At 38.4% G+C, this 25,262-nt stretch overlaps 2 protein-coding genes across 2 annotated transcripts in view; both read right to left on the bottom strand.

The window, feature by feature from the left end:
* Positions 1 to 19,281, bottom strand: part of LOC127646949 (protein TANC1-like) — a 117,836-nt gene extending 98,555 nt beyond the window's left edge. The window contains exons 1-2 of the mRNA XM_052130942.1: positions 19,192 to 19,281; positions 1,808 to 1,906 (exon numbers count right to left, since the gene is read on the bottom strand). Of these exons, the coding sequence (XP_051986902.1) occupies positions 1,808 to 1,871 (64 nt within the window). The 5' untranslated portion in view covers positions 1,872 to 1,906; positions 19,192 to 19,281. The remainder of the gene's footprint in view (positions 1 to 1,807; positions 1,907 to 19,191) is intronic.
* An 863-nt stretch (positions 19,282 to 20,144) lies between these two features.
* LOC127646841 (GTPase IMAP family member 4-like) lies at positions 20,145 to 24,759 on the bottom strand. Its single transcript, XM_052130749.1, has 4 exons — positions 24,484 to 24,759; positions 22,172 to 22,264; positions 21,286 to 22,077; positions 20,145 to 21,187 (listed from the first exon to the last, which is right to left on the bottom strand). The coding sequence occupies exons 2-4, from the start codon at positions 22,200 to 22,202 to the stop codon at positions 20,892 to 20,894; spliced, it is 1,119 nt and encodes a 372-aa protein (XP_051986709.1). The 5' UTR covers positions 22,203 to 22,264; positions 24,484 to 24,759; the 3' UTR covers positions 20,145 to 20,891.
* Positions 24,760 to 25,262: the final 503 nt, after the last annotated feature.

Here is a 25,262-nt window from a genome sequence, read left to right as displayed (position 1 = left end):
TCATTACGAATAGAGACGTCTTAGTTACCCACCATGCACATTATTTTTGCTACCTGCAATTAAACATCTTCTGTCAGTGCACGTATTTTGCTGTCTGTGCAATTTGATACGTTGGTAAAGAACATCTGGCTTTCAATGCATTATTTAGGCTAATTTATCATAGGTCGCAAACTCTACATTAGGCAACTATTCTTTATTTAAAGAGCACCTATTATGTTTTTTCAAATATTACCTTTCATGTAGTGTCTTATATACCTGTTTGTGAATGTAAAAAAGTCTGCAAAATTTCAAAAAGTTATTGACTCCCAAAAGAAAGAACCGATTCTGAACACCTGAATCGAGTCGTTAGTAAATCCAGACTTACTTCCTGTACTAACCTACTTAATATGGTAACAAAAACCTGCCTCTGGTCTTCATTGGCTGTTCGCGAATAGTTTTGACCTGCCCTCAAAAACTACACTAAGCGGTAGACCAATCACAACAGACTGGGACATCTGACCAAATAGAGCAGGGTAGGCTCTCTGAAAGGAGGAATTTAGAATGAATGTTTTAGAACAGATCATTGAATGAGTCGTTTTTGACACTGAAAAAAAAAAAAAAAGGTAATACAGCAATTTAAAGCGTTTTTTTGACCTTGGATGCATGCCTAATAGATTTACTATTGTGTTAGACCTTTAAAACAAAATTAGGCATGTTTAAAAACCATAATATTTGCTCTTTAAGGCTATTCAATTCGTTAGGCTATTGTATTGATATTGAAAACTTCATTCATAATTTTTACCCCTGGTAATTTCACACTGGTGTTGTCCCTTGTACAGAGTAAAACTGGTAACACCGTACACTGTGGCAACCCTAGTATCTGGTGCTCTTTATTACGATCACTACTGAGAATAGAGCTTCCAGGCAGATGATCTGCCTCAAAAGCAGCATTGCTGTGAACTGTTATGCGTCTCTCCATCCCTTGCAACTAACATAAGGTGTTGTAAATACTTGATGAGCAATATGTCTCTTCAGAGAATGCAAAAGTGTTACCACTAACCAACTGAGACTTCATCGGCTGTCAGCATCAGAACCAGAGGGAGTTTCCCTATGTTAGTAGAGCGGATTTGCACATCATAGAATGAACAAAGCGACCATCAACTATATTCGAGAGAGGAAGAAATACAAGATAATTAATTTGTTCTAAGTGCCTTCATCCTTAGAAAGAGGACATTGAGATAGATTAACAGATTAAAGGTTTTCTTGTATGTGGGTCAGGTAGTGTTTGTTTGGTGGCTCTCAAACTTGTCTTGACATACTTAAGTGAGCGAATTAAGTGAATGAGGTTAATTGGCATACAGCTCCATTGAAAGAGCCCGTGGGGAGAGAGGTATCGGTTCAGCATTGGTGCTGAATTCAGTGAGACACCCGGGCAGATATCAGGATGATCCTGTTGAACTGGGTGTCATGGTAACATGACAACATTAATGAATGGATGCACCCTTTTGTCACAATGTTTTACATTTCCAAGAATGTGACATTTGACTGGCAGATCTGAAAGTGTAGAGACAATACTCAGCAGGAGGCACCGACAAGCCACAGCTTGTGCAACATTTAGCCAATCGGAATACAGAAAAATCCCTAAATTATTTAGTCAGTCCGAGCCACGGCTCTATAAAACTCTGCAGGCTATTAGCCAATTATGCAATTTAGCTAAAATACTTAATGTACGCACAGCAAGGAATGCAGTCAACAGAAAAACATTTAACAGTTCAGTAACAGTTTGTTAAAGTCTTTAATCATTCCTTCTGGGCAAAAAGAAGCTTACCTGCATCCCTCTTGCCAGCTCTCCCTCCTGCCTCTCTCCCTTTCTTCAGCACCACCTTAAACATGGTATGATTCCAACCTTTACCGCAGTCCTCAAACCCTGTACAGACACAACATTTATCGTAGACCACATTTAGTAAGCACATAAGTAAAAGTAACCTATTAACCGAACTGTGAATTCGGAGACAGGAGGTCGAAAGTTCTGCTACTGAAATCGGTCTGCGCTTACCGAAATCCAAACCACTGCCTCCAGTGACAAAAGCTGGAAGTTTTGAACGTTAAAGGGATAGTTCACCCAAAACTTTAATGTTGGTATGGTTACTTCCTGGTTTCAGTGGGACCAGAACCTGTATCTTAGAGGTTGCTTGTACAACTCACCATCAGTAGAGCCAGAAGGAAAGTTAAATCACATGATCTGATGCAATAAAATATGAATGAGGATGGCGGTTGTCAGTAATTCAGCAAATACCCCCATTTACCGAATTGCTGACACTTGATTTGTGGGTACATTAACATTCTGATGTGTATGTTGAATTTCTGTGTTATCATGTTGGATACAAGCAGATCTGGTCGATAACACAAAGCTTTACCAATAAGTAAATTGCAACTTGGACTTTGTAAGTCACTTCCAACTCCATATTCATTTTTTGTATATGTACGTGCCGGCGTTGCCTCCTCGTGATGGGGGAATTGGTTGATGAAATTCCAAGCAATGCACCTCTAATTAACACTCTGCTGTCTGGTCTTGGCATATAAAAACAAATAAACAAAGCAACAGGGAGGGCCAGTGGTGACCACACACTGTAAACTGTAGCACACTCCTCACACAATCCATTAAAATGTGAAATAAAAACACATCTAAAAGTACATAAGACATAAAAAACTGAAAGACCTTTGTAGGGAAGGAAATAACAGTTGCTACACAACACTAAAAATAAGTGTAAGAGGGAAACTAGAGTGCCACTGCACTACATGCTTCCACACAACATTCCATGTGTCCAAATGGCAGCTGTCCACACAACAAGTGTCTCAGACAATGGAAGGAAATACCAGCCTGTCTACCAAACCCCCACTTGATTCTAAAATAGCGTAATGGAATAAGCCCCGTTCGCACCAAATCCATAATGAATTTGCGAGTTGAACTGCCAATGACATTGTCTATTCAAACAGACACTGAAACGAATAATATGAAAAACAATTTCACCCCTGTACAGTAGGTGCCACTGTTTTACAAACATATTTATTCTGGTTTACTGCATGGATCTTTAAGCATTCAGCTCTCAATGCATGAGATTAATATATTTAACGCAGTTAAAGAATTTATTTACCTAATTTTGCCTAGCTGATTCTTTATGTTCTTTCCATGTTTTTGATTCACTTAAAAGGAATATCTGTTTTGTTTTTTTTCGACCGTTTTACATACATTTCCAATTGTACATACATTAGGTGCGTTGCTCTGGCAGTTACAAACCTTGGACCACAAGGGGGAAAGAGTTTAGGCACCACAAAACTGGATGTGGTGGATTCAACATGTTGACAGTTGAGGAGTGTGCTTTTGTATTTGCCATAAAGACAACAGAAAATAATGTTTGTATAATTTTACTTGTTCTGCAAGATTCTCCTCAAATTGCTGCTCCGCCATGACAGTTGATGATTGAAAAAAGAAAATCCACTGTAGCGCCCCTTGCGGCAATGCTGAGAATACAGCGTGTACTTGCGTTAGGTTATGAATTTGCACTCTGACACATTTCACAACGCAACGACGCATGAAATCGAGCTTGTGTAGTAAGATGCGTCTGCGTTCACATACTTGCATAGAGAATGTTTGGGCCTTAAGAGACCGTGGCCCACAGAGAGTTTTTATATAGCTGTTTACAGAGTCTAGTCCTGGCACAAAGAGTGGGGAGATATCTCACAAAACTTATTTCATTCATATCTTTCAGGAACTAAGAAATTGTTTTGCATTTCTTTCCATGAAAACAAATAAATAAAAAATCACTTGGAGCAGTTCAGGGTATCTTGTGCATGGTGAGAAAAAGAGCAAAGTTACATGGATATTAGGTGTTATAATATTTGTGTAATGAATATAGCAGTGAGGTTTGGCAATTACAGGTGCTGGTCATATAATTAGAATATCATCAAAAAGTTGATTTATTTCAGAAATTCCATTAAAAAAGTGAAACTTGGATAATGTATACATTCATTCCACACAGACTGATATATTTCAAGTGTTCATTCCTTTTAATTTTGATGATTATAACTGACAACTAATGAAAATATGTTTATATTCAGGATAATATAAAAAGGCACAGTTATGTACATTTGAATTAATGTACATTAATACAAAAACACTATGTATTTTATATAGGCTAATATGAGGTGTCAGCACATAAAAAAAATATTTTTTTTATGGTCTTCTACATTGTTTATGAAATGCATATTTTCAGTGTTTCTTTGTAAGACAAGAAGAAAGAAAAAAAAATCAGACTGCTCTTCATTTAAAAAAAAAACAAAAAACATTTAGACTGTCGGCAGACGATTCGTCGGGCCCAGTTTGAATAGCGCTATAGGAATCTATTGTTCTGGCTTGGTGTGAATAGGCATTTAGTCTGCTTAAGAGTATCCAGATCTGTAAGCTGGTCTCTCAGTGACAGGAAAGTCAGAGTTCGGTTGAGGGAGTTGGATATTTGCTAATTAGAGAAGCAAGTAGAGCCATATCCATTCTAAGGCTCTGTCAAGAATCCAGCTGTACATGTTTTACTGCCTCATTAAAATTAGGCTAGATTCCACTATATGAATGCCCAATGGATCTAAAGACACTTAAGGGTTTCCTTTCCTTATGTCAAGGCTTTTCACACTGCTTAACCCTGGAATAAGCAACAGTTAATAAAACTAAGCCTGGTCAATGCATTCAATATTTATGAAATATTCATACTGATTTCGTTGGCAATATAAAATTAAGCATCATCATGCATATTGACATAATTTAATGCACTTTAATCTACCCTATATAGGTTATCCTTTCAAGCCATTTCAGAGCAAATACATAAATATTTATTAACAGTGAATATCTTCAAAAGGCTGAAAAATATTGAGATTTTATTATGGGCCAGGCACCTATTTTTTCTGTTAGTTTTTAGGGGCCAAACATCAAAAGTGCAAAGCCCCTATTGTACCTTTTAGTGTTCTTATTATTATTCTTCCGCTGTTGAAGTCTATGGCAGCCCAAAGAAACACACATAGGAAAGTTATGAAATTGGCACACTAACAGAGGACACTCTCAAATGTCTAAAAGTTGAATAATACCAAATTTTCCTATATTGGCCATATTGGGCGTCAGCCATTTTAAATTTTTACTTAATCACTGTATTTTACAAACGCAGTGAGGAATCATTATGAATCTTTTTTTTATGCATCATCAGCACTATGCCATGAGGGTACATGTACAGTTTGGGGCCAGTGCCACCTTGAGGTCCAAAGTTATATCGAGACCTTTAAAAATGATTACGCTAATTTGGTCTGTCACTGCTCTCTTTAGATCCCTTGGGTTATCCCAATTACACTGATATCCAATTTTCAATGGTCGACTATACTTCCTTTACGCCATTTAGACTTGATTGAAAAACTAGGAGTTTTGAAAAACTACCTTTTCAAACTCCTCTAAGACTGTAAGTCCAATTCGCACAAACTTTGCTGTGTATCATCTAGGGACACTCACGACAAAAAGCTATCAAAAGCTTTTTAATAAACCCAATGATTATCGAATAGCGCACCAAAGAATTAGATGGCAAGACGCCAAACAGCATCTGAAGCTATATCTCGGCAATGCTTTACAATATTGACATGAATCTTTGGGTGTGCCATAGTTCCCACAACCTGACCGCACCAAAGACATTTGGTGACAGCACCACCTGTTGGTCAAAGTTGTAATTAATTGATTTGTAATACAAGCAATTCTACTTATGTTCTTTTAAACTGCTTTTCTTGAAATTATAATCAGTGATGTTCAATCACACTTCATTACAGGCCACTGGTGTGCTTGGTCCCATAATTGCAGCTATATTTTAGTTTTTTTTTTACTATACTGAAACAACCCTAGTTAGCATCACTTTTAAGGTAAGTTATGAAGGTTACAAACACCAAATCGCAAAAGAAAAAAAAACACCAATGTTACCAACAGACAACAATTATAAACTTACCAATGCTTTCAAAGTTAAATATGCATGCACTTTGTATAGTCATAGAAACTTTATAGCAATGCGTTTAGTTTGAGGCAAATAGTTAAAATGAAAAACAGTGCTGGCAAACACACACTATATGCTGTAAAAGCATTTGAAGCTTGAAAGTTTTGGACCCGTCTTGCATTGTATGGACAAAAAAAACATAATATATCATTCAAACCATTTCGTGTGTGCCACAGAAGTAATATGAATTTGAGACGTCATAAGGAGTAAATAAAGAAAGAATTATCATTTTGGAGTGAACTAAACATTTGATTGGTTAAAACATTTTATAGGTTAGTAAATAGCAAATTTAACAGGGGCGTGTCTAGGGGGAGGCTGGGGAAAGCAGTGCCTCCCCTGAGAATTTGAGAAATAATCTGTCCATCTGTTGTTTTGAGTGTAGCCCCGAATGTATTTTGAATAGTTGACTGACAAATATGAAACCGGACAAAAGCCTATGTAAAACCCCGAAATCATAAGTTGCCTTATTTCATTGTGCTTTGGCTTTGCACATACTGCATACAGCCTGTAAAAATAGACATAGGCATAATCTAGCCTATAGAATAAGTTCCTTTGCTGTCGGTAGCCTATGGGCGACTCCGTTTCTTCCTCTCTGTTGAATATGCAGCAGGTAGGGGAGGAGCTTGCACAGTCGTTGACATCAACTAACGTTACTTAGTGGCGAGTTAACGGCAATTAGCAGGAAAGACAGCAAAAATTAAGCAAATGAGGTTTTGGGGATTTTTCCGAAAGAAGTCAGTGGGTAAGAATTCACATTTGTTTTTGTCCTTAAAGTCTTAAGATCATCATCTAGCTGGCTTTCACCCACAGTAGGCTAAACCTCAAGAGTTGTAGCCTCTAACCTCCTCTTTTAAAATTGATGCAGCTTGGTAGCTCAGAGTTAACGCTGTCACCTCTCACGCCGGACACCGCGGTTCAAGCCCCGTTCGGAGCGTGCTTTTCTTGTTTATCAGGTGTTGTTTTCACTAAGGTTAACCAATAAGCATTAACATAAAATGTATGTGTGACTTGTTTTGTGATATTAGTTTGTAGGAAATATACACTTTGATTTGATTAAATGGTTTTGTAGAGTGTAGCAAAGATGAGCAACAGACTGAGGAGTCAGCAGCAGTGCCAGAATCAGGCATGGAAACTGGTAACAATTAATAAGTCACTTTACTTTAGAGAAAGTTAAAAGTGAAACATTGTTTATCTCAATGATCCTAATGAAAGGATTTTGACAGATGAATTATTCTCATAGAGATGATGAGAATTATATACAGTTCGATGCCATGGTGTGTCAATGAACTTAGACTAAAGTCATTCATGTATTGCTTTTTTACCTCACTTTACTCACTATAATATAACTCTTTTGTGATGACTTTATGTTAATGTACATGAAAATTCAAGAATCATGATAGATCTAAGGGCAATCCCACTGATCTGCTCTTCCCAATACATTTTCTTCAATGGTTTTGGTCTACAATTTGACATATGTAGCACTTGATGAATTAGGTGTTTGAAGCTGATTTGCAATAAGTTATGTGCTGTATCTGTTCTTTTGCATCACAGATGATTCAGGGAGGAGAGAGGATGTTGAGGATAGTACTAGAGTGGAAGATTTAGGAACTGTAGAAACAGGCCCAGCCAGAGCAAAACTCAAAGAATACCCTCTCACCAGCTTTGGACTACAGGGAAGTGGTTGCTAGTGTGAAAATAAAATTGTCTGGGCTAAGCCTCGGATGTCCTTCAATGCTGGAAACACCTCTGCATCTGATGATAAATTACAATTTAAAAGTGGATTGTTTTGTGCATATTTTTCCATCGCTAGCAGATGAGTGAGGTCTGACACAACAAAAATCCAGTTTAAGCCCTATAGTCTAATAGGGGCCCTGTGCCTATCTCTCGGTTCCTGGCTTAGAAAAAGATATGCACTAAAACAGATTGTGTGTAGTATAGCTTAATTGTGCGCCGATTTTTTCAATTGTTTATGTTGCCCCCCCAAACATGATATCCTGGTAACCCCTCTGAAATTTAAATTAAAAAAGTATGAAAAGGAGATGGACATACAGTATGCTTTATCTGATTGTCCAAGAAAAGAATGGATTATGTAGAAAAGGGAGGAAAAAAAAAATGGAGGAAAGAGATAGAGATCGAGTGAACGAAAGAGAGGAAGAGAAGGCAGTAATGTAATATATTTTTGTGGGAAAATTACATAGGAGTTATTAAGAAATGGGTCTGACTGTTGGTTTGGTCTTGAAAACAGTCACCATCAGCTCTTTTTCCAAAGTACAACCAATTTTGCTGATTCCTTCCCTCAGCCACAGGACTGCCAACCTCAACCGACAAAGAGGAATCAAATAAATAAGATCAAAGCATGTATGAGAGGAAATGAAACAGATGCCGAAATTCTATTTTTAAAGAGAAACTTTCACGTAAATGGTACAGAAACTAATGGAGACATCTTTTGTATGTTTTTGTAAAGATAATTTCATAAGTCAAATGTTTAATTATTTAAATTATAAGATAAACAAATTATGAATGCATAGCTACAATGTGTACCTTTCTTTGAAACAAACTCTAATTGTCACCAAGCAAAATGCCAATTGCCAACCAGATTTGAAAGAGACCACATCGAGCCATTGAGAGATGTGGGTTATTAAAACACAAGCCCAAACGACATCATGAAAAACACATCATTGTGCCCATCCAAAGTGGGGCCATCTAATTTTCTCTTCTGCCATAATTTCCACTATCTTCCACAACAACTTGGCGCATGTGCACCCCATAAACAGGAAGCAGTCTATCACACACGCACGCACGCACAAGGCTAAATGAATTGATCAATTTCTGCCCTGCCAGGCAACACGCAAACATACAGATTTGCAGAGACACAGATATGATGTCACATAACTCACTCCATCTATAGTGCTGGATACAGGGATGACATTTCATACATCTGTCTAAGAAAATGCATAGAGTAAGCAAGCTCCACTAAAACGATTTTTACAAAAATAATGCATATGTATACGAGTAACAGCATTATTTTTCCAAAGATATTGCATACCTGCTGCCAATCCACCATGAAAACAAATATCAACAATAGGGATGCTTCAATCAGGATTTTTCGGAGCATCCCTAATCAGTAATGACCAGACTTGTAAGAGTCAGTGATTTTGCTTTGAAAGGCTAAAAAAGACCCAACTTGGCTATCCACAAGCATGACTGAAAATCAAATTACAGACTCTAGAAAAGGGCATTAGGGCCTCAACTTAGTGCGTTTGCCAGTGTTGAAACCAAGCAACTGGAAAGCTCTGGTCTGACCACCACTGGCACTCCTCTTTGAATAACGCTTTAAGTTATACTTTCAAGAGTGCAGCTAAAATGTGAGTTTAATTGGACCAAAGCTGAGATTTATCAGATGGCAGAGGGTGTAAAAAAGAGAATTACAAGAAAAAGGCAGTGACTGGGTGGATTTGGAGGAATGAAACAAGCAAAACAAGTTTTTATAAAACAGACAGAACAATGTATTCCAAAAGCACCAAAATACAGTTCATAATGCTGTATGAGTTTAGTGCTATGATAAGATATAACAGTTGAATGGAAACTTCTCAATCAAATAATACATTCAGAAATAACGTAGCAGCATAAATGAACAACTCGTCTCATAAGCGTTTCAGAATTGATGGTGGCAGAGTTCGTTCACTAAGTGGAAAATGAGGACAGCGTTTGCTAAATAGATTTTATGGCTGAAACCTAAGGGAAAATGACCTTGTTTCCTTTTATGGAAAATCTGGCCTAAATCTCCTCCCCACTTTACAATTTGAATAAGACATGACAAGGGGGGATCTCATACAAATGTGCGTCCCTCACATAAAAAGCTGTATAGCCTTTCAGGCGTAACAAGTGCAGATTTTTAGGCAGAAGGTTGCTGCTTGGGTGAGCAGCTACGCATGATTTCCATGATCCTACAACAGCTGACAAGTTCTAGAGCAGTGCTTCTCAACTGGTTTTGCTTCTAGACCCAGATTTTACATTTGGACATCAAGTGGTAATCCAACACAGTACAAAAATAGTTTATCGCCCAAGAAAGCAAAAATGCCCTTAAAAACTTGCATATCAGAATAATCGTAATGATGACCTACTCAAACCCTGAAATGTATTATTACTATGATAATGTAGGTTATCTGGTTGTTCAACAGCCATTCATGATAAAGCACAGCTCGGAGTTCTTCTCAGAACTTCTATTTGTATCACTCTGCAGCACCCATAGTTGACAGTTATTCTTGTTGCCTAGCAAAGTTCTGTTTAACGTTTACTGCTAGGGACTGTATTTTCTGGTGGAAGGATGGCATTTAAAGAATTTACTTACAAAATATGAAATTGAATGAACATTCATGTCCTTAACATTTAGGGGTGCACCGATCATTCGGCCACAGATCTAAATCGTCCGATCTTCATCTTAAATGCCAGGCTAATGATCTGCCGATCATGCCTGGATTCAGGGCCGATCTTTTTTGCTGCACGCAGGGAATCTCACGTACACTGCAAACCAAAGGTGTACATTTGGTTTGAACATTGCGGGAGTTGTATTGTGAAGCGGGGGTTCGGGTGGTTGTACTTGTTTGTCTTGATTATTGGGGCGTTACATACCCCCAATTTAAATCCGAATAATGTTGGTTGCAACATTGTGACTAATAACAAATATAAGACTTCAATAACAGAACTGCATCTCCACGCATTTGCTTAATTAGATTTGTTGTTACAACAAAATGCCAAAGGCAGTAATCAAATAATACATACTAATGATATCTCACTGGAGCACTTTTGGAGCTTGAAATTGATATTTCTTTCTTATTTTTGAATGTATTTCTACTGTGTGTGATGCTCTCATGACTATTACCAGGTTGCCAGTATGCCACAATGAACTTTGAAAGTGACAACAGAACAAAACACATCTTATCATGTGGCTCGTTGTGCATGACACCAAGGAGACTCCGCATGTGGAGGCTCATGCTGCTCTCTGCGATCCACGCTCAACTTACCACGCACCCCATTGAGAGCGAGAACCACTAATCGAGACCACGAGGAGATTACCCCATGTGACTCTACCCTCCCTAGCAACTGGGCCAATTTGAGTCACTCAGCACACCCTGGATTTGAACTCGCGACTCCAAGGGTGGTAGTCAGCGTCAATACTCGCTGAGCTACCCAGGCCCCCTGGCAGTGCACCACTATTAATATTCTTATTATTTGGTGACCATTTTATAATAGCAATAAGGCACTCAATGGCTGTGCAATATTAAGAATATAGTCACATCTGAAGGGGTTGCTTCGTGTCGTACCTATCAATGCCCTTCAGCTGTGATTATATTCATAATCTAGCACAGCCCCTCAAGCCTTATTGCTTTTAATCACTCCAAATTATTGCTATGTCACTCCAAACTCGTAAGACTTTTTTTCTAGCATGAAACACATGAGGTGAATTTTTAAAAAGTATTCAGAGGATTCAGAGGAAAAAAAAAAAAACCTTGCCATTAAAACACAGTAAAAGTAATTCATATGACTCTTGCAACATCATTCTGAAAACATAATTTCACAAATTTTTAAACAAGATGAGAACCAATGAGGTTGGATGTTATCAACATCGCTGCCATACCTACAGCATAAATAAAATAAATAAAGATTTACATCTACATAAATAAAAGATTATATTGCTTCATAATACTTGGAATAGTGCATGAGTCATATCAATTACATTTACCGTCATTCCAAAGTGAGGTTTTTGTTGTTGTCCTTTTTCCGAGCTTGACAGACCGGAGTCACTATTTACACCCTCCTGTCATTATGGATAATAAATCCTGTGCAGACTTAGTAAAAATGAGGGTGAGAAAATTCTGACAGAATCTTCAGTTACAGCATCTGCAGAAGGAGCGACTTAATTGGACGAACCAATTTTAGTGATTTCTGTTTTAGAAAAACACTTCTTTATTTTTTTTAAACCAACTTTTTACCTAGCCTAATTAATTTGGAATTTGCATTCAAAATCCACTTGGCAGAATAATCTGAGGGGGCGCACATGTCAACATGCAGTTTGAATGTGATGCTTCTGGAGTGTTGATCAGAAGTGTCTCTTTGCATCTGTTCAGATGGCCGATTCATACCTACAATACAGACACCCTGTGGACTTTAACCAGCCAACCCTTTCGCTCCAGCCCTTTCAGGTCAGACATTTGCTCATTCTCTCCCACAGAGTTAAACACAGTCACTTAAACCATTAGCCTGCCATAAAAACACTAGACTGACTTAAACAGCAAGACTGTGCAAGCCTGTACTTTCATTAATGTGTAAACATGGTAAATGCTGGGCTGCTTAAAAAGGTGTTGACAGGGAGATGGAAAGCTATTGTTTAGAGTGTCCAAACAAGCATATAGAGTGTGTAAAACTCACTGAATTTCATTTCTGGAACTCAGGAGGGGAATAATTACTCTGATTAAATTGGTAGCTTTTATGGATTTTAGGATTCTTCCAGTCATAATTATTTATGCGGCACTCTCTCTTCAGTCACCAGATTTCTCTGTCCAAGCAAATAACCATCCCTTGCCAATTCATTACATCTTTACAAGTCAAAACCAGCCTCCACAGGCTTCTAAGGGATCGCAGCAGAGGGTAAAGACTAAGAGTTTACATCCAGTGATGTACACTTACTTAGCACTTTATTAGAAACACCTGTACACCTATATTTTCAAGTGACTAATCAGCCAATCGTGTGGCAGCAGTGCAATTAATAAAATCATGCAGAAACAGGTCAGGAGCTTCAGTTAAGGTGGAGTAAGTCATTTTAATCACAAATCTCTCTTCACAGTCTGCTAGCTGTCCATTCTGTGTGTGCGCTGAAAAAATACACAGCCTTGGCTCTGTAAGAGGGAAACAGATCGGACCGATCCACACAACATTATTGAGCGTGCATGAATTTGGGGGGCAGAGATGCTGAAGGAGCACTGAAGGAAGGGGTGTGTTTGTTTGGCTGATGAGTCAAATATCAACAGTCTTTCTCAGGAATAGCTTACTCCACTTATAATGTTCCCATCAACTTATCAGAATGGGGGAAAAAAAAAAATGTATCTTAGTGATTTCGATTGTGGCATGATTGTTGGTGCCAGACATGTCGAATCTTGAGGTGGATGGGCTACAACAGCAGAAGACCAAGTCAGACACTTTATTAGGACCATATTGTTCCCAAAAAAGTGCTCAGTGAGTGTATGTAAAACACTGCCTCAATGGTTTGATAACTTTATTGTCTTATTAAAAATGGCACCATTTGGGGGCCTGGGTAGCTCTGCAAGTAAAAACGCAGATTACCACACCTGGAGTCGCGAGCTCGAATCGAGGGAGTGACTCCAGTAATGCTTCCTAAGCAACCAATTGGCCCGGTTGCTAGAGTGGGTAGAGTCACATTGGGTTAACCTCCTTGTGGTCACTATAACTTGGTTCTCGCTCATCATGGAGCGCGTGGTGAGTTGTGCGTGGATGCCACAGAGAATAGTGTAAGCTTCAACATGCACTACATCTCCGCGGTAACGTGCTCAACAAGCCACGTTATAAGATGCACTGATTGACAGTCTCAAACACGGAGGCAACTGAGATTCATCCCCCGCTAACTGGGTCTAGGCAAGTCACTATGCCTAGATCCAGGGAATTCTAAATGGGAATTCAAATTTATATAAACCATAAAAATACTTCATTTCAACTTGATGGTGCCTCTTTAACAAGAAGCCTCCAAAACATAATAAATGGAGTCATAAATTGTATACATCATGAGCAAGGTTTTGGAATAAAACCAAGCCCATAGTATGTGTTTGTACTGAAGTAAAGTTGTATGCTTCATTGAGCTACAATTTCAGATTGTGCTAACCTAAATGCAGATAGCATACGTATTATTGCGACTATTATGGACACAATACTAGGAATGCTGATGTGGAACTTCGGTCAGTACAAAACACTGAAGGAACCATAAGGACAAGCTGCAATATAGACAATATCTTCATTCACAAAACCCACAAGGCATGTGGTCCATGACTCGTGCTTTTGCCAAATTCAATATAATTTGATAGGGTTCAATAGAGCACACAACAACAGGTTCGGTGAACAGAACAATGGCAGCAAGATTTAAAAGTGAAATCCAGCTCTGCTTTCCACAAGTGAATCGTGATCTGATTACTTTCTGGCTGCGGGAAGCAATAACAGACGTCTACTGAACTGAAAACGTTAACTAACAGAACCAAGAGGCTTCAGGGTACAGTGTGGAAAAGAGGTGAGAAAGTCCATATAATCATTTGCACATTTACTGTAAATGTGAAAAATACAGTTACTAATGGGTGTACTTGCCTTTTGCTGATGAGAATAAAGGGAGCAAATGATTGTATTGAAAAGAAATAAGAAACATTACGATGTCCCATTGTGATTTAAAGTTCCCTTACAATTCAGTACACTTGACATTGCGTCACTAAGCTGACACTATGGAGAGTGTCCTTCTACATGACGTAGTTGAAACCTTTGTACACTAACGCCAGGATTAGCTATGGTGTTTAAGCCCCACCCTTTAAGGCGAGAAGCTGTCTGGTATAAAAGCGGGCGCGCAAACACCATTGCTCAGAATTTTCTCCCTTCAAGACGGTGAGCATCTCTCTCATCTAGAAGCCTTCTACTACTTTGCAGTCGACATACACGAGTCAGCGGGCGGGATCTTCACGGTAACGAGAAGACTCTTCACTCTCTTGAAGTGTTCTGGCAAAGGATCTAAAATTCAGCTCACTCACACAGCGATTCCACACTCCTCACTACAGTGGGCCATGCAGAAGACAAAAGGTTATAATAAAAACACCACTTTTTATTTATAAAGCACTACAAGATTGAATAAGCACATAACATACAACAGCAACCACCATAACAAGAAATTTAAAAAGACTAAACACAAAATTACTAACAAAGCAACAACCACACATAAAACTAATATTAATAAATATTAAAAGACTACCTTAAATAAACTTTTTAATACAGTCCAAGGTTGGGGTGTTTCTAATTGGAAAAGGAGGAGCATTCCATAGCTTAGGGCCTCTAAGCTCTTTCCCCCATAGATTTAAGTTCAGGAAGGCTGCTGAAGTGCAAATTAATTGGCAGAACGAAGAGAACAGGAGGGAGTATAGGGCTCAACAAGACTGCAAAGATATTCTGGTGCAATACCAAGAACTGCTTTAAACTTTAAATGAGAGTTTTAAAATCAACACGAGCATGAATGGGAAGCCAGTGAGAGCACAGGGGTAATGTGTAGACATGGCGAGGAAAGTGTAAGAACATGAGCAACAAAGTTGGGGAGAAGTATACGCTGGCCCACGAATTACCAACGAGTTATGGGTTTCCCCTAATGCACATCATTCATTCTGTCATCAGCAAAGTCCGAGTGGACATGGAAACATTTCTGTTAACTGTGACGAAATGGCCCAATCAGTCCTGGTTTCTGGAGATGGTAGAAACACTGGACGGGCCTCCATGGGAAATACTGCTGAGAAGACAAGGCACGATTTGGCATCCCCAGCCAGAGCTGTGAAGCCTACAAGTGTGGCCTTTCACTGGAGCGCAGCGGACGAGCCAGAATTGGCTCAGTTGGTTATGAACACCATTTTACAGGCTAGATCACGGTCCACGAGATGTCTTTATGCACTGAAATAGAATGTTCTCACTAATTGGTGCTTTTCACATGGCAAAGACCCAGTGAACTGCCCTATACCTGAAATTAATAAATTTCTATAAGAGCGATTGGACGCAGGGCTCACTCCGTCATTGCTCAAAGTTTATGTGGCGACTATATCTGCGTATCTCATACCAGTTACCTCTATAGGCAAACATGATTTAATCATAAAATTCCTTAAGGGGGCAGGGTGGCTAAATCCCCGATGCCCTACAACAGTCCCGACGTGGGACCAAACTTTGGTCCTAAAAGCACTCATAGTCCAGAGGCTTCCCTTTGAGCCTCTGGACTATGTTGAATTGCATGTGCTTTCTCTTAAGACCGCATTACTGTTAGCTTTGGCCTCAGTAAAATGGGTCAGTGATTTGCAAGCATTGTCAGTTGACAATTCATGTCTGGCGTTTGGTCCGGGACTTTCAAAAACCACTGTCAAACCCAGGAAAGGTGTGCCTAAGGTTTGTATGCACATTGCGAGCGATGCACACATAAGTTGAGCACACCCGCCAATTCAGACTTTCTGACCAGCTCTTTGTGTGCCACGGAGGATGCACGAAAGGAACGTCAGTCTCCAAGCAAAGACTTTCTGACTGGATCGTTGATGTATTCGCCCTGGCTTACGAGTGTCAGTGTGCGAATTGCACAATTGGTGTTAAAGTACACTCAACTAGAAGTGTGGCCTCTTCATGGGCATGGGTGAACGGTGTGTCCTTACAAGACATATGTTTTGCAGCAGGATGGTCTTCTCAAAAACACATTCGCAAGGTTTTATAACCTAGATGTAACGTCTCTGTCATAGCAAGTCCTCTCTGTCAAGAGCACTTGCTATTTCATTGGCCAAAAATACACTTAAGCCCCTCTTTTTAAGTACAGGCTCCCTGTCATTTTACACAACCGCCTGCATTCAGACTGTTGTATTTCCCAAAAATCACAGGCACTTTCATTACAAATAAACTTCCTTCCCGACTGGGTTTGTGAAGGGGTTAATTTATAATATATGACTATATTTTAGCGCACTTCTTGCTTCCATCTGCTGACAAGCTTTATGGAGATGCTGATTTCCTTTTCCAGCAGGAATTGGCACCTGCCCACAGTGCCAAATCTACTAGAAACTGGTTTGCTAACCATGCTTTCAATCAGGATAAAACAAACATAAATCAATTACAACTAATTTCTTTCACCTGGTAATCACAATTGGTTACCATACCATATACAGTAAGTAGAACTGTGTGTGAGCATTTGCAATGTGCAATCATGGAGCAGGATAGACTGCAAGAGAGAGGAAACCTGCAGAGGTGTCAAAGAGGTAGACATAGACCGCACCAAAGATGGCCTCCTCAAGGAGGTGGAAATCAAAGGGATGGAGGCAGCATACTGGCAATTTGAATGAAGTCTGGGCCATCACTGTTGACCATGTGGTTACAGTAACAGAGGCCTTACTATTTGACATTATTTCTAATTTTATAATTGTAAATTTATGTTTAAGTTTAAGGTTTCACAATGGAACCACAGTATTGTTGTACAAATACTGTAAATTACATATATACACACACACACACATATATATATATATATACACATATATATATATATAGTATATCAGTTTGTCCAGATACACAGCCGACATTTCACCCCACGCTTCATTTAGCACTTGCCATAGATGTTACATGAAACGGTGTTGAGTGGGTAGAATTCAATGAAGCTATCTGCGGAGGACATGTGAGGCTTCCATTTCTCAAACTAGAGACTCCGATGTACTTAGCCTCTTGTTTAGTTGTACGTCTGGCCTTCCACATCTCTTTCTGTCCTTCTTAGAGCCATTTATCCTTTACAAGACTGTAGTGTACACCTTTGTATGAAATCTTCAGGATTTGTTTTGGCAATTTCAAGCATTGTATAGTCTTCATTCCTAAAAACAATGATTGACTGATGTGTTTCTAGAGAAAGCGGTTTCTTTTTTTTTGTGCCATTTTTGACCTTAAGCCAGTCTATTGCAATCAGCAGTGTTTGATATAATAGCATGTTATTTTATAGTACCAAATTAGCAAGATTACTTAAGGATAAGGTATTGGAGTGATGGCTGCTGTAAATGGGGCCTGTCTAGATTTGATCAAAAATTACTTATTTCAAATAGTGATTGTGCCGTTTTTTGAATCAGTAATGTCCTGACTATACTTTGTGATCAGTTGAATGACACTTTAGTAAATTAAAGTACCAATTTCCTTCCAAAACAGCTAAATCTGTACATTATTTCAAACATTTGCCTGCTGGTGAATATATACACACACACACACGCATTCATATTTGCATGAATTACATTGATCATATGTTGGATGAATATGTTAGTCATAATGGATTTTGTCAATTTGCTTAGATAATGTAAGTGTAACGTCCATTATGATGACTGTAGATTATAGTAGAGTAATTCCTTTTATTCAAAAAGGTGATTTGAACGTGTAACTTGCATTGTTTGCTATTGACTTGACTGATTGTTTAAAGTACTTAATTGAAAACAGACCATACTGTTGTGTTTTTGTGATTAAACCAAATGTTCTCATTACATGTTACAATGATCTTGTGTTCTGAAACAATGATTACATGGATAGAAAGCATAACCAAAGCATGAGATCAGGTTTTGAAAGAATGACTAGGATTGTGATCAAGAAGTGTGATCCCTTTACAGTTTTGTAATAGGAGTTTTGAAAATGTACCTCATAGTTCTGAAAGTAGTACCAACGCAATGAAAAGAAAGCAATACTAATAATAAATGCATCGTTTCTGTTAAAGTTATTTACCAAAAAGATAAAGGAATAGCACAGAATATTAACAAAATAAAACTATATATTAATGCCACCACAGATATATTTACAAATTATCCAAACAACAAAGGTTTTAATTAAAATTTTTAAATTTAAACTAAAAATACTTTATGGTTAGTTTTTTAAAAATATGTATTTATTTATTTATTTGACTTGGAGCTGTTCCGAAGATAGGCTACCTGCGCAAATCTGTAATCATTCTGAACAAAACACACAACACAATATATAAATTATTGTGAATAGATGAACATACATAGTTTCAGTTTAACTGTAATTGAAAAGCAATTACCTTTCTGAAAACATAGTTTGATGAATTGTGATCCAGGTAGCAGGCATTAATATTTTCAGTGTTGCTATAACAGGAAACTCGTGCATATTCATATATACTCCACCCAGTGCAACCAAAAATCTCAGAAACCGAATATTTCAGAACATCGGGTAAGACGAGAAGATATTTTTCAGACAAATAATACGAGCACTGCAGTCTGTCTATGCTTATCCGCTGGAACATCACGAGACCAAAACTTGACACGCTAGTCCGTAACTAATTTGTGTCATGTCCAAAGAAAAACTGAATGCAATTTTGAAGGAAACTTACCTGTTTTAAGTGATATGCCACACAGACTGGATTCAGATCCGTCTTGCACACGCGTTTCTCGCTTCAGTATAACTTTATAACTGAAGTGGGTGAGCGCGTTCAATCAAATGAACTCCTCCCCTCACGTCCCTCGAGCTCTAGCAGAACAGCTTACACTAGAACTGACACACCACCACGCGCTACTGTGGACTATCAAGCGCTTTCATTTTCTTTAGCGGAATTAGCTGATAGTTACGCAATAAAGTGTTTAGATCCCTATGGGAAAGAACGCGACAGACAGACAGACAGATAGATAGATAGATGGCTACACATTCATAATTAGGAGTAGTCTGATATTTTTTGCATTCATTTTCACCTAAATCACTGATCCATTATAATCATATTCCAAACCAACATGTGCATAGTCAAATGTGGTCCTACGTTTGTTTCATGTGTACAGTAGTATAATCGACTCTTTAACGCCCCTATGTGGCTTCAAATGGGGCCTTTGTCATGAAAGTTGCATACATTTTTCATATCTCCAAAACCTGTTGTTTTACATCCCAGTAGCCATAAAGACACTTTTCCATCTTATATAATCATAAAAAATTACATAAAAAGGAGCCAGGATAAAGGAAAAAAAAAAAAAACCTGGCTTGTTGTCTTTCACTTTTTGGTCCATTGGTATTCTGTCATATAATCAGTAAAGTAACACTAAAGATAGATACTGTATATTCCCCTTCACTGAAAAAACATGCATTATCTATGATGTCAATGGCAAAGAATTGTAAACTTTTTTTATACTTGTTCCAATGCATAGACTTTGTTAATGTCTTCCTCGAGTTATGTATTAAAACAGCCATACAGTTTTTGAAATTTGTAGCTTAAATCAGCTTCTTCTCTGAAAAAGCAAACATTTTCAAATGAGTTTGTTGCCTTTGAGTCTTAGGCAATTTCTTCCAATGCCTTTTGGTCTGATACCATATTGTACACCTTATGAGTTGTTTTCCTGAGACTTGAAGCCTTTTAGTCTGAGGCACAATACCATTCTGTCTGATGGCTGAGAACTGATGCTTAGATACAAAGATATCTCAGGTACTCAAGTGTGAACATGATTGTTAAACAACTATAACATTAGCTGCTGTTGAATTTAAGGTTTAATCAGGTAACAGGTTTCAGGACAGATGTTTCACTTCAACATCTGGTCTGTCCTATAGACAGACAGGACACTGATTAAAAATTGTGATTAGACAACTACACCATCACCACCCCCATGTTTAAAGCACATAACTGGTAATCTGGTAATCAGAAGGTCGCTGGTTCTATCCCCACAGCCACCACCATTGTGTCCTTGAGTCCAGGTAGCTCTGGGGGGATTGTCCCTGTAATAAGGGCTCTGTAAGTCGCTCTGGATAAAAGCATCTGCCAAATGCATAAATGTAAATGTAAACATGTTGCTTACAAAGTTCGTGCATCAAATTTACTTTCATTAGTAAATACGGCTATCTATAAAACAACAATAATAGACAAGCTTGGACTGAGTCTGTGACCGATTGCACATTAAATGAACGAAATGCGTAATTTAAAAGATTACATTACTGATTACAATTTGAGTCGTATAATCTGTCATCAGTACTGGATTACATTTCAGAAGTAATCTACCCAGCACTGTGTATTTGCATGAAAATTCCCAGAAAGGCACAGCTTATTGAGTCTGTGCACTATTTGGTTTGTATATCCCTTCGTGATCTGTCTTTTGCCAATTCTGCTGCTCCAATGAGTGAGAAGGTGAGTGGAATTGGTACCAAGATTCCAACAACAATTCCAAAACAAGCCCCAAAAACCCCATACACAGATCCAGCAACTGACCCAACAAGAGCTCCAATTATAGCCATAAATATCACTGCAACAGGTTTAAGATAGTATCTCAATAGTGTTAGCATTTCTTCTCTGTATTTGCGCTTTAAGGCTTCCAAGTCCACATTCTGTACATCAGGATGTCCTTTATTTTCTTCCACTAAACAAAGAGTAACAAAACACAGCAACGAATCAGTGCACATGTAAAGTGTAATAGTGACTATTTTTTATGATTTTGTGGTCTAATCAAATACTCACTTTCAGGAGGCAGACCTTGCAGACTTCCACTTCTCTTTCTTTGTCCGTCTGTTCTATTTAAATGTTCATCGTCCTGTTTTTTATATACACTCATTAGTTCATCAAGTTTTTTATTGTTTGCACGTTTTATCTGTTCTTCTCTTTCTTCATACTTCCTTTTTAACTCTAAAATGTCCTTTGGTGTGTTGCGCTCAATCAATTCATGGTGCATTTGTGATATGAAGACATCACCACAGTTCTCTTTCACTAACTGCTCTGTTTTTTTGAGGAGCTCACAGATGTGAGTGGGTGATTCCCAAGTCCTGCTCTGAAGAACATGGAATCGGCCTGCGCACTTTTCCAGGATTTTCCTTGCTTGCTGCTTGTGTTCTTCAATAGTAGATTCCTCGACTCCTTCATCACAAGCAAACAACACAATTGTGTGTTTCCATACCCGCTTAGACAGTAGCTCCATATGCTTTTCTGTAGCTTTCATTTCACTTGCAGATGGTTTGTCAAGAGAGAGTTTAACAGGTATCACTAGAAGCAGAGCATGTGGCCCTGGAGGACAAAGTAACACACTTCTGACAATTGCTTTCTTTATGTTTTCTGGTGTTCGGTGTACAGAGATTCTGTCCCATCCTGGTGTGTCCACAACACAGATCTTTCTTCCTGCCTGTTCACCCTCATAAAAACCGCACAATCCACTTTTCTCTCCTTTGCGTTTCAGGATTGCGTTGGCCACTTTACTCTTTCCAGCCCCGATTTTTCCCAAGAGCACCATTCTAAGCTCTGAGAGAGGAGAGGAATCTCCTTCAAAAAGGCAACATCAAGATTAATGGTATAAGAAAAATTCATAATATTGTTTGATGAAAATTGCTTTGAAAACTGTTGTAAAGTTACCTACCGGAAGCTGTTGTTGAGATTCCAGTAGCCATGGTTAGATTACAGCAGTTGTAGTTTGGAGATGCACTCAGAACATCATTATGAGGAAAAGTAACTGTGAATGAATACAAAACTATATTTAAAGCAATACAACAAAATTGTCCAAAAAAGCACCACAATGATACTGTATAGCCTCAAGTGAAGTCATTTGACATTAGTACAAATTTTAGCAGTTAATATTTTTTTAAATTAAAAATTCAACAAAAAACAAACACAAGAAGGCATAACTTTATATAACTTCGGTACAGCTTTGGGAAATGGTTGGCAACAACACACAGGATTTTTTAAACATTGGCTGAAATGTACAGCATTTTTGACGATGATCTAAGCTGTGGTTTGTTCTTCCTCTTGAGACGCTGTCATTAGCACATTCAAAACAACACAAACAAAAACAAAGGAGACCATGTCCAAATATAAAGTATGCACTGAGAGGATGGGTGGTGGTGGTCCTAAGAAGACTCTCCCTTGGGGGCCGGTTTAGCTCAGCGAGTAAAGACGCTGACTACCACCCCTGGAGTCACGAGTTTGAATCCAGGGCATGCTGAGTGACTCCAGCCAGGTCTCCTAAGCAACCAAATTGGCCCGGTTGCTTGGGAGGGTAGAGTCACATGGGGTAACCTCCTTGTGGTCACTATAATGTGTGGTTCTCGCTCTCGGTGGGGCATGTGGTGAGTTGCGCGTGGATGCTGCAGAGAATAGTGTGAAGCCTCCATATGTGCCAAGTCTCCGCGGTAACACGCTCAACAAGCCACATGATAAGATGTGCAGATTAATCTCAGACACGGAGGCAACTGAGATTTGTCCTCCGCCACCCAGATTGAGGCGAGTCACTACACCATCAGGAGGACTTGGAGCACATGGGTACGGTAAATGGGCAAAAAAAAAAAAAAAAGACTCTCCCTTGACCGATGCCACTTGCCGTTTTTTTTGTGTTCAAAGACCCATATTTCTTTTTATTTGTTTATAGTTTTACTGTTGTTGCAGTTACTCCCTGAATAAAAAATATTATTGTTATTTTGTAAATTTTTATTCAGAGGAATAAAAAAATATCTATATTCTAAAAAAGGGGTTTGTGTGTTTTCATTTTTCATTCTGGCATCTTATGCAGTGTTTTATTTTCTTCTTCTCCCATACAATGTGGAACATCCCACTCCTGCACTACAAATAGCTACAAACAGTTTGGAAATCTGACTGTCTGAATGTACATCTTTACATCTATGGAAGATAAATTGTAACAGCTGCTTTCACAGATGCCATAATCTCTTTTTGATCACAGACTCTCATTTGATCACATTCAAGCTTCACCACTGACTTACACAGAGGTGTTTGTTTTTGTGTATATTTTATTGCAAGTTATGCACAGCAAGTTGCATACATATCAGTTGCTTTAAAAAACATTGAATTTGTACAGTGAATCACTCAGTAAGTATGTCATATTTTGATCCAATTGCAAACTAGGTTAAAAAAAATTGTGTACAGTGTAGAGTGAATATGAAACTGAATCTAGTTTATTCAACGTTGAAACGACGTTGATAACGTCGCGCTATCAACGTTGATTCGGTTTGCAAAACCCGTACTTAATTCAATGTTAATTCAACGTTGACGCAAGACCTTAATTCACCCACGTTTAAAAGTAAGACATTGAAACAACGTCGCGATATTAACGTTATTCAATTTGCAAAATCGAAACCAAATTCAATGGCGATTCAACCTTGATCCATGACGTTGAATGAGTGACGTTTCGTGACAGTAATAAAAATGTAGGAGTAAATAAAAAATGTTTTTATTAAAACTTAAACGTAGGCCTAGGTAAAACTTTTTACAAAAACTACCTTTCTGCATACAATTTAAGTAGTTACATGCATCTTATTACACAGCATCGAAGAGCAACAATTGTTTCGATTTCGTAGGCCTAATAGTAATGGGCCCGCTCGAGACTTCAGCATATAAAAGCGAGGCCTGGTTTTCTTTTCTCTTTTTCTTTATATATTTTTGTAACCACCACACTTGTTCGAACCCCATATGGAACGACAAATGCATGAGCCGTGACCACTTTAACCTAGGTTGCACCAGATTTATTGTCCCAGGAATAAATACTGTAATTCGATTTGGATGAAATCACCTGTTAAATGATTGCTTGAAATACTTGCTATTTAAACAACGAATCCATTGGGGAAAATTAGAATGTACCACCAAAACTATTTAAAATTATACATTAGTTTAAACACCTTTCCCACCTGATATAAAAAAAAAAAAAAAAAAAACCTTTCCCACCTGATTGTAGGCCCTACGCGTCCATTTTATAAAAAAATAAAAATAAAAAAAACATCATAGTCCTGTGTCGTGTCCTGTTAAAAATGTCTGGAAGGGAAGACAGTTCATCTTTCCTCAGGGCATTGGCAGCCTACCAGGGTTGCGTTAACGAATTATGGTCGCAAGTCTAATCGTTACCAACATATTTCAACGATATGACGTTCCCCGTAGTTCCAAGGAAGATTTGCAAACTGCGTCGCAAATTTGTGCAGGTGAAACTACAGCTAGTTCCTTCCTTATTAGTTTGTGGTGTCGACGTCATTGATTTCGCAGCAGCTGGGGCGTTCTATTCAGACTTATCACACCTATGCCCTATTCCTTTCAAAGACTTACATACACTCTGAGAGCTTTGGAAGGCTTGACGTTTTGGTGCTCAAAGTTATTTTTATTGGAAATTTAGTTTAAAACTATCTTCCAGCGTGACTGTCACAAATGTCCTCCCTTCGAAGTGCCCTTGCATTATTTATGACGTTTGGCACACATGCTTCGTTTTCGCGTAGAAAAGGTGAGTTTTATTATTTACAAGCGAATATTTTTGTTACAACATTTTCCAAAGAATTTTCACATATGGCTAATAAGGACACCTTATGGCCAGACCATACGTCCTCTTTTTCCCGGACATGTTCTCTTTTTCGTACCTTAAAAAAAGCGTCCGATCGGGATTTCTAAATTTGCGAAAATAACACCGGGATTCGGCTTTAGATGCATTATGATGTGCATCTTTATTGTGCGCACGCGCA

The sequence above is a fragment of the Xyrauchen texanus genome, chromosome 7 (genome assembly GCF_025860055.1).
Source record: "Xyrauchen texanus isolate HMW12.3.18 chromosome 7, RBS_HiC_50CHRs, whole genome shotgun sequence".
In the NCBI taxonomy this organism is placed as follows: Eukaryota; Metazoa; Chordata; class Actinopteri; order Cypriniformes; family Catostomidae; genus Xyrauchen; species Xyrauchen texanus.
This window is presented reverse-complemented; position numbering and strand designations above follow the sequence as displayed.